Below are 12,386 nucleotides of genomic sequence, written 5' to 3'. Positions count from 1 at the left end.
GACACAAAACTCTACATAGCGATTCTGTTGTCTTTGAAAGGTTCTCTTATTGACGCATTTAACCACAATTTGGATTAACACATGCTTTTACAAGGCGGAGATATTTAGGCGCAGAATAGACGTGCGCTTTCACAGGCAGTTTTTGTACATACTGCAGAATATATAAGTAGGCGCTCTTTACGCTTCCCCTCCCATCTCTTTACAGCAAACTCCCACTTTCCCTTTGACCCTCCTATGAAGGCATATGCATCACACGGAAAAGCGCAATTTGCCATTTTCAGCTCCCGCGACAGGCAGTCTGCGCTTTTACCTCAGTGTGGCCTGTTTGTGCATACCTCGCTATGATTTTACGCGCACATTGCAAAACAAATACGCCTGAAATGGGCGCAAAAGCGTTAGCTCTGGCCCTGAATATTGTGTTTGCCCAATAATAAACATTTTAACACACGCATACATCCCTCCATCGTAACATGCTGATTCACTAGGTGCAACACCCAAACCTTGTCAAAAACCAAACCGTGTAGCTACTGTACAACACACGCACCACAACACATCAGTCAAATTTGACAGCGAACACAACAGGAGGGTTAAGAGTGTTCCGTGCATATGGTCCATTGCTCTTAAAATATATAACATGGAAGATTAGCCTATTAGTTGAAGACTGTTTGGAAACGGTACTTAATGTACAGTGTTGTTATGGTTATGCTATCCTACTACGACTTATACAACCCCAAATCGGTATGAAAAATGCAAATACCAAAATAGATTTTTTAATTGCATTTGTACATGTACTTGATTGCAGACAATATGAACCGGTCAACATCCATTTCTGCCATACAGACCGGCAACACTTTACAAAAAAAGTTTAGGGCTAGTAAGGTTAAATAATGTAATATGTGATATGACACGGGTAATAATAGCAGGTTATTTTAATCATGATTTGGTATAAATATGGATTAAAGAAATGCCTGGTCCTTTCAGATTAAAGATATGCCATGAACCCCACTTTGTCAGCAAATGTGTAAGAAAACTATTGAAATATCAAAACGTCACCCTTTTGAATAACAAATTAGAGAGGATTCAAGGAGTCTGAAGGAATTTTGCTTCTTAAATATTTTCATCATAATTTTTGGCACATTTTGGGGAAGATAAAAAATATATTTGTATTATCTTCCTCCATGTTTACCTTAATTCTTTGGACATTTTTCTGGATACATATCCACAATAGTGCTTTTCTAACAGCTTTCAAACAAAAGCAAATACATGAAAAAACACAATAATATGTGACCTGATCTGGCAAAATGAGTCACAATGACCCAAAATTCAAATTTGAGATTTTGGTATCAATGGAAAGGGGTCGCCATGAGCTTTAAAACGAAATCCTGGTCAAAGTAATATCTTAAACTGTTGTCAAGATACAGCATTTTGAATTATAGCCTCCTGCCATCATTTTCCAATTGAAAAACTCTGAAAATCGCATTTGAAGTTAGAGGTTACAGGCAGGTACAGGTAGGATTTGCCCACTTGAATAATATTGTAACTTTACCTTCTTGTCTTGATTCAACCTCAAATTTCCCCCATGGACCATTTTTCCCCAACACTTACAGCAAAACTAGCACTCCTCAATATCAGATCTCTTTCAAACAAATCATTCTTAATTAATGATCTAATTTGCACACACAACCTTGATTTTTTACTTTTAACTGAGACATGGTTAGATCAAGCAAACAGTGCTGCTATTCTCATTGAATCAGCTCCCCTAAATTTCAGTTTTTTGTGTGCTACCAGAGCAAATAAAAAAAGGTGGGGGGATAGCCACAATTTTTAAGACGTCTTTTCAGTGCAATCAGTCGTCATTCAGTAACTTTACTTCATTTGAATATCTGTGTGCACGCATTAAGTCTTCTCCTCAGATTTTATTACTGACAATTTACAGGCCTCCAAAACATTCAGCAAAAGTTTTTCTTGAAGAGCTAGGTGAACTGCTATCAGTCGTTTGCATAGAGTTTGACTGTCTTATTATATCAGGGGATCTAAACTTGCATGTGGATAATCCTGAAAACAATTACGCCAAGGAATTCATTGCACTAATCGATACTTTCTCCTTAACACAGCATGTACAGGGGCCAACACACTCTCTCGGCCATACCCTCGACCTTGTTATCACAAAGGGTCTCGATGTCTCTACAGCTGTTAAAGACCTGGCCTTATCTGATCATTTCTGCGTGTTCTTTGATGTGTCTATGTCCCCACACACTCAAAACACAGCTATGATTGTATGAAATACAATCTGACTGTGTATGAAATGCGCTATATAAATAAACTTGACTTGACTTGACTTAACTATGGAACTTAGGGAAATTAATTTTAAATGGTTCTTCTTTCAGATAACACCAAAAAAAAAAAAAATCAATATATTCAATGGTTTTTGAAGTATTCAGCCTGTATCTCATAATGATAGACCTGATTTCGTCTTTCTGTGTGTGTGTGTGTGTAGGACTGGAGAGTGTGGACCACTACCCTATACTTGTAGCTGTTACAGGCATCCTGGTGCGCATCTTAGTGGAGAGTGACAGACAGGGGTAAGTGTGGGACTATCTTTTCCTCATACAAGTGCCTTGTAAAAGCATTGAGAAAATATTTATGTTATTAGTTATGAACAATTAATGGATGAATTAATTGTTCATATCAATAGATCAATGGATGAACACAATACATTCATACATACAAGAGTACACATGCCCCATGCTTAGACAGAATTTGTGAAATAACCATGGCAAGAGCTGTTTTGAAATAGAATATATTAGTGTGTTTTAAAGCAACAGTGTGCAGGAATTGAGGAAAACCCTGGAGTAGTTTGGGGTATAATTAACTGTGTGTGAAAACGGCCTTATTTAGACAATGCTACCTAGCCTTGGGAAGTATTGCTACAATGGTTGTCCTTGAATCATGTTCCTTGTCTAGCAGATTCCTGCTGTAATGGGAACAGTCAGTGGGTTTGCGACTCAAGGAAATCTACTCATTATTTCAGCACTCATGTTTGTGGGCAGCCTAGTGACTCTGCCAGATAGTAAAGAACATGATTTCGTCCCTTGAGTGCGAGTGTTTATGGCATGTGCGAGTGTTTATGGCATGTGCATTTGCGTTCCCAAACAAATAGGCATTAGAATGCTGGTCTACACAGAAAAAACTAATATTTTACACACATTAGATACCTTTTCAATATGTAGGCCTTTTAAAAAATACACTAATAATTGCCTAAAAATAAATCTACGTTGCAGTGATCTTGTAGGCTACAGTACCAGAATGACTTTCTCATTTGATTAGTATCAGTATCAGTGCTTCACCATATGGTAGATAAAGGCAGACTCATAAGGGTGAGGATATATATTGAATGCAAGATTGTTGCACTTTAGGTACGTTCAGTGCAACACATTGAACTTTTGTCACTTCTTGCGCTTTTATCATGCAAATAGTTTTGGTATCATGTTGAAATTGAACTGATGGTATATGGGCATGTGAAGGAAGAAGACGTGTTCCCTCCAGCCATCCAGGACATGCACTATGCAGCTCAGTGTTCCAGCCTGGAACACAGTAGCCTGGCTAACGCCAAACCTCATCTCATTGAGATGGGGTCTGGGAACTACACATACATTTTCTTGTATTTGAAACGTGGTTTATGAATGCCCAGAGCCGTTTATTGGGCGCTACGAATGTCTATCAAATGCGTCTGTATGTAGCTCATAAACGCTTCGGTGTGTCGTCATCGTCTTGCTGTCCCCCCTCCGTTCTGTGATTGGTTCCTTCGTTGAGGTGAAAACAAAGTCCATGGAATCCAGGCTGCCTAGCAGCGTGAATAAAATCGCGCACTTAAGGCAGAATGGGAAAACCCAGGCTAGAAACACAGCACAAAAATGAAAAAAAAAAAAAATCACAACATGACATTACTGACCATAGCCAAAAGACACTAGTTAGCATGTAAGCAATCTTCTAACAGTGGCAATAGGTCTGTGAGTAGTGTTTGCAAGGTTTGCATGCCTTTTAGGTAGCTAGCTCACACAAAACACATATAGTTCGGATTTAAGCCCAATTTAAACCCTTCTCATTTTGCAACTCTCTTGCTTGCCCAAATCTGCTTCAGGGCACTTCAGAGTTTGTCATGATGCTGTGCAGCCTGCTATTTAGCAACACCATCATCAGTGTACAGTGTACACACACTATTCTGTACATATGTGGAGAAGGCAAACGAGTTCACTGTGCATCTAAGCTCATTCTCCTTTCCCCACTACCCTACTTTGGAGCTTGATGCTATCCAGATAATATATAGTATTTAAGGCTAGCATTTTTTTTATCATATTAATGGTATCTTTCCTGTAACAGGGTATCCTAACTGCATCTGAGCGAGAGACTGTTGTGTAGCATTGAATGCTCTCTGTCTAAATCCATTAAATATGCCCTTCTATTGCATCCCAGTTCTCATTCAAAATAGCAGAGCAACGGGAGCGACAGAAAGAAAATAGAGAAGGGGCGTCCGCCAAACGTTCTGCTCAAAATGTCACGTTGCATCACGCTACATAATCACTGCTTCGTGTCGCATACAGTTAGGACATTCCAATAGAAAGCAATGTAATTAAAATGATTTTATCACTAACACTCACGCACATCACATGTAGTTAGAGCATTCAAACACTGCCATTATCATGAGATAACATTAGCATTTACAATTCTAAGCTTACTGCTTACTTAGTACAGTGCCCTCCAGAATTATTGGCACCTCTGCTAAAGGTATAAAAAATAATCAGTTGATGATTTATTATAATCTCACAATAAAAACAATGAGGAAAAATCCAACCTTGAAGGGAAGCTAATTTATTTTGAGAAAAAGGAAAATCTCATAATATAAATATTTTTAACAAAAACACATTGCTCACAATTATTGGCATGCTGTTATTAGAGTGCCTTTAGTACTTGTGACATTTGAGTCACATCTAATTGTTAAATGCCAGTTTAAATATTTTTTTTTTATTTATTTATTTATTTATTTTTTAATAATATTTTAAAGTGTGTACACTACATTAATTAATTTACTCTAAAAACTGCAGTTTGCAAGGCTGACAGATTGAGGGGATTTAGCCAAAATTTTGAATGTTTACAACTCTCATGCCCCTCCCCCACTACCACCGAGCACCCTCTCATCGAGTTTGTGCTTGTCAGTGCAGACCAGACTGTGATTGACATATTGGACTAGAAGAACTGGGAGCTGTGGATTTTTGCAAAACAAATAACAGGCTCTAGGTATAAGTAAGTATAAGTATAAGCAGGCTTGGAATTTAACCATTCTGGGGGCAAGGCCACTTGGCCTTCAGTTGGGCATATTTGGTGGGGGGCACAAAGGCCACATGTCAGGGCACCAAGGCCAAAGTTAACTATACAGTAGTAGGTTATAAAAATGATCAAAGTTTTATTTAGCCTATTCACTGCAGTAGACCTGCATCACTGTATGAAACATTACAAAAACATGAAACATGACATATTACATAGAACTGTAAATCATTTGATCATCTAATATTTACAGATATCTAGGCTATATATAACATTTATTTTATATTTGGCCTGTTATAAAATCATGTATTGAACAATTCAACCACAGCTCAGCTTTAAGAAACTCAAATAGCCTAGATGCATGCTTAGCATTTTGTGATCATTAGGCTAAGGCTACTTTCACAAACTCAGTCAGCTGTCCTCTGATTTACCAATATCTAGGCGATATTTGTAACATTTGTTTTGTATTTGGCCCGTTATGAAATTATGTGGAACAATTTAAGCACATTGTAAAACTTAAAGCCCAAATTTGGAGACATCCATGCATGTTGAAATTTACTGCAAATTGTACAGGGGACTGCTTTACACCTTTGTGTTCGGTAAGGTCTGCTGTTTATTCTGATATATGGTTTGTCGTGTGTTAAAAGAAGGGTTCGGGAAGTATTCCACCGAGATGAATGGGTTGGGACATCATGGGATGCAAAACCTTCAGTAGAATGTATGATTAAATTGAATTATATTATTTACTTTTCTCGCGAACCGTTCAACTCCATAACATCGTTTAAAAGCTGAGAAAAAGCTCTTTCATGTGATACTTGTGATGTCTGTGTGATGAATAGGCTACTTCGCGAGTAGTTCAACGGAGATGAATGGGTGAATTTGGACGCACTTTCTTTCTTGCACTGTCACTTTCTCCACTGCGTAAAAGACTAAATTAATTTGCGCTGTGAATGCTAAGATAATTTTGACAGGCCACAGGCTAAATAAAAATCGCTATTAGTAGGACGCAAAGCAGAATATTGAAAGAAGGGGGCACCTAGGCCACCGTGGCCTGTAAACTTCTGATTTTCAAAGGGGCCTCACGGCCAACGCAAGAGGCAACGACGGCCATGGCCGTCGTGGCCACCGTGAAATTCCTACCCTGAGTATACTGTAAGTATATATACTCTTTTGATCCCCTGAGGGAAATTTGTTCTCTGCATTTATCCCAATCTGTGAATTAGTGAAACACACTCAGCACACAGTGAGGTGAAGCACACACTAATCCCGGCGCAGTGAGCTGCCTGCTACAATAGCGGCGCTCGGGGAGCAGTGAGGGGTTAGGTGCCTTGCTCAAGGGCACTTCAGCCGTGGCTACTGGTCGGGGTTCGAACTGGCAACCCTCCGGTTACAAGTCCAAAGCGCGCTAACCAGTAGGCCACGGCTGCCTCTGGTGGAGGTAAACCTGCTAAAACCGGCTGATTTATGTTGTTCTGTCGGAGCATAGTGTCGGTTTCAGTGAATATGATCAAAAAAATCTTGCCAACTGCAACTTTAAAGTTTAGTGACGATGGTCAGGGAAATCAAAATCAATTTGTCATCTGAAATAACGAAAACTCAACCAGTGTAAGGTGGTTACTTTATTTTCTGATGGGCCCTGTCATAATAAATACTAGTGCTAAATATGGAATTCCATCGAAGGAGATGCAATACATCCACTTTGCATTTTTGCACATATTCCAGCACAAGCAAAAAATTGTTTGCACGGTATAATTTTATTGCAAAACAAAAACAAATAGCTCCCAACTCTTGGACGTTGATATGTTCAGGTGGGGCAACCTATTTGGAGCCTAGGGATTTCTCAAAAGGCCTTGCATTTCCCCCTCACTGCTTGCCTTTAACTTTACCCTGGAAGAGCTTTTTGGGAGCAGTGCCAGCTGATTGCTGAAGCCTGCTCTCAAGAGCCCTGTGTCAGACACTGAGCTGAGGCAGCTAATGGTAGTGTGCTGATAGCATCAGTCACTGGACTTTAGTGGAGTGGAGTGGTCAAACAAAGGATGAAAAATACCAGCTGAACTAAATTATTAACTGAATGCCTGTTGGATTTGCGTAGATTGGTATTCTTGCAGCAGTTTGTTTAATAGTTATTTTCTGTTTTGTGATGGAGGAGGAATGCATGTGTAAAAACAATGAGGCAGACATGCAGAGATTAACTGCAGATCTACTGAACCATCTTAATTTTAGCCATTCTCAACATGAACAGATTTCAGCCCTCGATACATCTTTATACATTTCCTTCTCTGAGCCTCACAAATCTAAGCTTTTCTGAATCAGGTTGTATTAGTGAAATGTGTTCGCACACAAAAGGAATTTCCTGACTTATATCCAATGAAGGAAGAAAAACATTGTAAATCATCAGCAAAGACATCATGGAGTGGCAGTGTTACAGATGGAGTGCATTGGTTTTATTGGAATCTCCAGTGCACTCTTATTTCCACCCCTTCTGCAGCAGTTGCGAAAATCAATTTAGATAATTTGCCTCCATTACTGCTATCTAAAAGGCATCTGATGTAGCGAACAGTGCTCCACTAATACGATTTTGACACAGTGTGATTTGCTTACCGGGTTTTAAGTATAGTATAAGTATATATACTCTTTTGATCCTGTGAGGGAAATTTGGTCTCTGCATTTATCCCAATCCGTGAATTAGTGAAACACACTCAGCACACAGTGAACTGAACACACAGTGAGGTGAAGCACACACTAATGCCGGCGCAGTGAGCTGCCTGCAACAACAGCGGCGCTCGGGGAGCAGTGAGGGGTTAGGTGCCTTGCTCAAGGGCACTTCAGCCGTGGCTACTGGTCGGGGTTCGAACCGGCAACCCTCCGGTTACAAGTCCGAAGCGCTAACCAGTAGGCCACAGCTGCACCCTTTTGAGGATGGGACAGAGGTTGGGTGGGGGACACAACGCACTTCATCCTATTGTGTGTAACCTTGCACACAGAACAGCTGCTCACATACCTTTAGGTCAGTTTTGTCCTTCAAAGCAAGAGAGGGTGCTTTCTCATCTCTGCCACTGATCTCGTTCATTTATGCCTTTAAAAAATGTTGTTCAAGTGTTGAAGGCCGAGGGCAGCCACCCCACCTCCAATCTTTGTCTCTGGGTCCATAACCATGCATACTTATTACAACACCAAAGAGCCAGAGGTCCCCCTGACAATATTCTGCTACAATCCATGCCAACCCAACCAGATGTTCCTGGTATGGATTTGAAATGTTATTAATTATTTTATTCATAAAGAATAATAAAGAAGTACTTAAGGAAAAGACAATAGACATCTAATTATTGTTATTAAACGTATTTAAAAGATATAGAATATGTACACAGAATTGATCTGTTTTCAGTAGATATGAGCCATGGTTTTTTTTATCTCGTATTTGAAACCAGAGTGAGCTTTTAAAATAATTTTAATAATGGCAAACTAGCTAACGGACAGTATTTAGCATTTCCTTTTTTGAACATGGCAGGTTATTAGCATTAGATTATGTTGTTCACATCAACTTGTATGTACTTTTTAATTGTCATTTCATACATACTCAGTTATGTTGATATTTCTGTATAATATTGCATCAAACATTGAATTGGTCCCCCATATTCCATCTCTATACCCTGTCCCAAAACCTGAAATCCATGGTCAAGGGTCCAGTCGTCATACCCAACAGATTGGCAGATTGTGAAATTTTGGCAGAATCATTGAAACAAATTTACTGGAAAAAAATCCAGATGTAACATTTTTTTGCCTAATCCTATATGACTGCTGCTTTGCTAGCGTAGAGGTAGTTTTGGATCACAGCAAAACGGTGGGTGGTCGCCTACACAACTTCACCACTTGGTCCCCACTAATGGTGGCCTGTTACTACAGCATTGGCCAATGTTAGTACAATATTGAGAAATATTACATTATTAGGTTCTGGAAAAAGTAAGGTTAACCTTATAATGTAATAGCCTCCCGTTAATGTAATAATTTGTTAGATTATCGGTACAGAGATTATTACATTTTGGGGAAATGCAATTTATTACATTTTCAGGGATTATTACATTATCAGTTTTCATGTAATCATGTTTTTTGGAGTTATGAGTTGTTTTATTACATTATTGGGAGTTATTACATTATTGGGAAATTATTACATTATCAGGTTCTACAGGGGTTATGCCACATGTTGGATTCAATGTCCTCTTCATTTACAAACCTAGAGGATTTACAAGAATATAGAAGATAAGGTGGGCTATGTTTGCTATCCGGGCCCGCTGTGGCATGATTAATTGCAGTCTCTGAGAACTAGCAAGTTATGACTGCGTCACAACTTTTTCGGAATTCGGGTTGTATATTCGGTCCCTTAGAATGAAAATAGTCTTTTCCGCTTCTTGTGCAAAGCTGATCCTAAACAAACTGCTGGTGCATTGTGGAAATATAGCAAAAATATAGCAAAAAAATGTTAGGATAGTTTATCAAAATGGGTTCATAACTTACATCGCTGAATGTAGGGCTAATTGTCATAGGCCTACTAATCTGAGATCATGTTTAGGCTAGTCAAGGGTTCTAGCACTCCACCAATCAGATTGGTCATTGAGGCCGACAGCCACTGGCCGATTCGACATGTGTAATCGGCCAAAATGAACACCAATACCGACCTCGACCGACGATGGCATGGGACACACCGAACCGACTCGAGTCACCAACCTCGCCTGACTGTCTGACGACGTCCGATGGCCGATAATCGGGTTGGTGTGTCCGGGCCCTAACAGATTTAGTGGCTGGTGTTACAAATCTTTTAACCTCCTTTTTTTTGAAGTTCAATCTTCTCAATAATTTTACCTTCCCTAAACTACGTAGCTATAATGTCATATGTACATGCGCTGGTGTATGCAAATTACATGTTATACAGACATTTCAGTAGGTAGCCTAAATTGATACATAGAGTAAAAATGGTATGTGATCAACAGTATTGACTGAGTTGACATGGACTGAGTTGTTTGTATCATATGGCATCTGTCCAGCTGCGGGTTGTTGTATAGGGTTTGGGGCTGAATGATGTGTTTGCTGTGGACAGAGAGGTTCTTGAGTGATATGTATTCATAGTTAGTGGGAGTCATGTCTGCTGTGCTGTCCTTGCAGGTTGCTGTGGAGACGAAGAGGTGGTCCATAGATCAGGGACAGGGCAGTGATTGGTCATTGTCTGCCTGAGAGGGAAAGAATAAAGAGAGGGGGAGAAGAATTGAAACTCAGACATCATTAGTGTCACCAAGTTCACCAAATTTCTTGCTACTATTTTGCTCTTTCCTTTTTTGGATTATGTTTTCATCAATTTTGCAACTTTTTCCTGCTGAATATAACATTGTAGTCCTTTGAAGTCACTTATGGTGGTTGGCCTTTTCAGTTTTCATAACTTATCATTTCAAACAATTTGGTATCCAAGGTCATGTAAGGTTTAGGTGTAACATAACATCAATGGTAATGTGATTCCCTAGAATACAATTTACACTTCTTATTACATATCTTATTATAACATCATGGTCAATAGTAAGGGTTAGATTACACAAGCTGTGTCAAAATCCAGTCTGAAGGATTGTGCTGGTGATCAAAGCAGGTCAGGATGTCCAGGGAGAGATTCTGAGATGCTGCTGAAATCGTGGAATGACAGCAACTGAGCCATTAAGTCTTATGTTACACACATTGCCTCTGCCTGAATGAGAGAAAGAAAGAAAAGTTATAGCATCCAAACATAAAATATTTGTATAACCTTAGAAAACATGGTAATGGGCAATTACACAAAAGTTAGGTCTGGTCAAGCTATTTGTTCATTTATGATTGGATGAGAGGCATTCCAGAGTGGGGATATCCCAGGACATCCCAACTCGGACTTTTTACTGCTAGTAATTACTCCGACATGAACATTCCATTAGTTCAAAACGTGAGCGCAGCGATTTCAGCATCACATTTGGAAATTTTTGAGAGAAAAAATGGAATAGGATGAATGTTCAATTTAGCATGTGACACAGACAAGCAAGTACACATATAAATGTTTATGGGCACAACCATAAAAAGCCTCTCTCACTAAACTTTACTCTTGAGTGATATGCTGTGTTGCTCTGCAAAAGGAGATTCCAGGGCTAAGATTGGAACCATTTTTTCGGCAGAGGATGAATTGACAAAATCAAAATAAGACTTGATGATTAATTGGTAGTAGAACTGTTGCATAACCCCAATGGCACTCGTGTCGTGTAAATCATGCTGAAATATAATAGATGAGGCATTGATTCATGTAGTGTCTTTAGTGCAGTAGTTCATGTGATTTAAGCCAGTATTTCACTGCCTTTGACAGATGAAATGTGTCATTATGATATGTGCTTACAGAGTCTAGAAAAGTCTAGAAGACAATAAGTATTTCTGAAGCGTGGTTTTCCTTTGTAGTTCATGGATTTTTACTAAGGGGCTTTGACATTTTGGCAAAAGTTGTGTTATATCAAGCTTAAAATGTATGTATCTGCTACTGGAGATTGAACAGACATCTGAGATAAGCATATCTCTGCAGGGTTCCTACGCAGTATGGAAAACCTGGAAAAGTATGGAATTTGACATGGATACTGCATTATCTGATAAACTGTTATTACAAACAAATAATATTGTTTACGGTGATTTCTGAGGCCTCTGCCAGCTGTGCACTAGTCTCCCAACACATGTAGGCTTTGCTGTATCTACAGAGAACTAAAAATGTGAGTGCACCTTCCAACACAGCACTTCCCCCAACGAAAAGTATCCAACAGTGGGCAAGTGTTTGCTGAGGGCTAACAAGTTAATAATAAACATTATTATACAGTTCTTCACAATGCTAGTAGAACACTCCATTGACAATGTCTAGAATATGGTCAGAAAAATGTACCGAGAAGTTTGAAAATTTGAGTATGGAATTTTGAAATGGAAAATGTGTAGGAACCCTGTCTCTGTCATATATCTGGCAATACTGATACTGTCTTTTCATTAAGATGCAAAAAAGTCTGTAAATAAGCAAGTCAATAATGTCA

The 12,386-nt window shown here is 39.1% G+C and overlaps 1 protein-coding gene across 1 annotated transcript in view; it reads left to right on the top strand.

Annotated features, from left to right (window-relative positions):
- The window catches only part of rnf123 (ring finger protein 123), a 109,586-nt gene that overhangs the window by 68,271 nt on the left and 28,929 nt on the right, over positions 1 to 12,386 (top strand). Inside the window, exon 36 of the mRNA XM_076268697.1 lies at positions 2,498 to 2,582. Within this exon, the coding sequence (XP_076124812.1) occupies positions 2,498 to 2,582 (85 nt within the window). The remainder of the gene's footprint in view (positions 1 to 2,497; positions 2,583 to 12,386) is intronic.

This window comes from Alosa pseudoharengus, unplaced genomic scaffold (genome assembly GCF_046254945.1).
Source record: "Alosa pseudoharengus isolate Yale_2024_CS ecotype anadromous, Long Island Sound unplaced genomic scaffold, YU_APseudo_1.1 YU_APseudo_1.1_scf_5, whole genome shotgun sequence".
NCBI classification, from domain to species: Eukaryota; Metazoa; Chordata; class Actinopteri; order Clupeiformes; family Clupeidae; genus Alosa; species Alosa pseudoharengus.
Note: the sequence above shows the minus strand (reverse complement) of the source record. Positions and strands in the feature narration are given on the sequence as shown.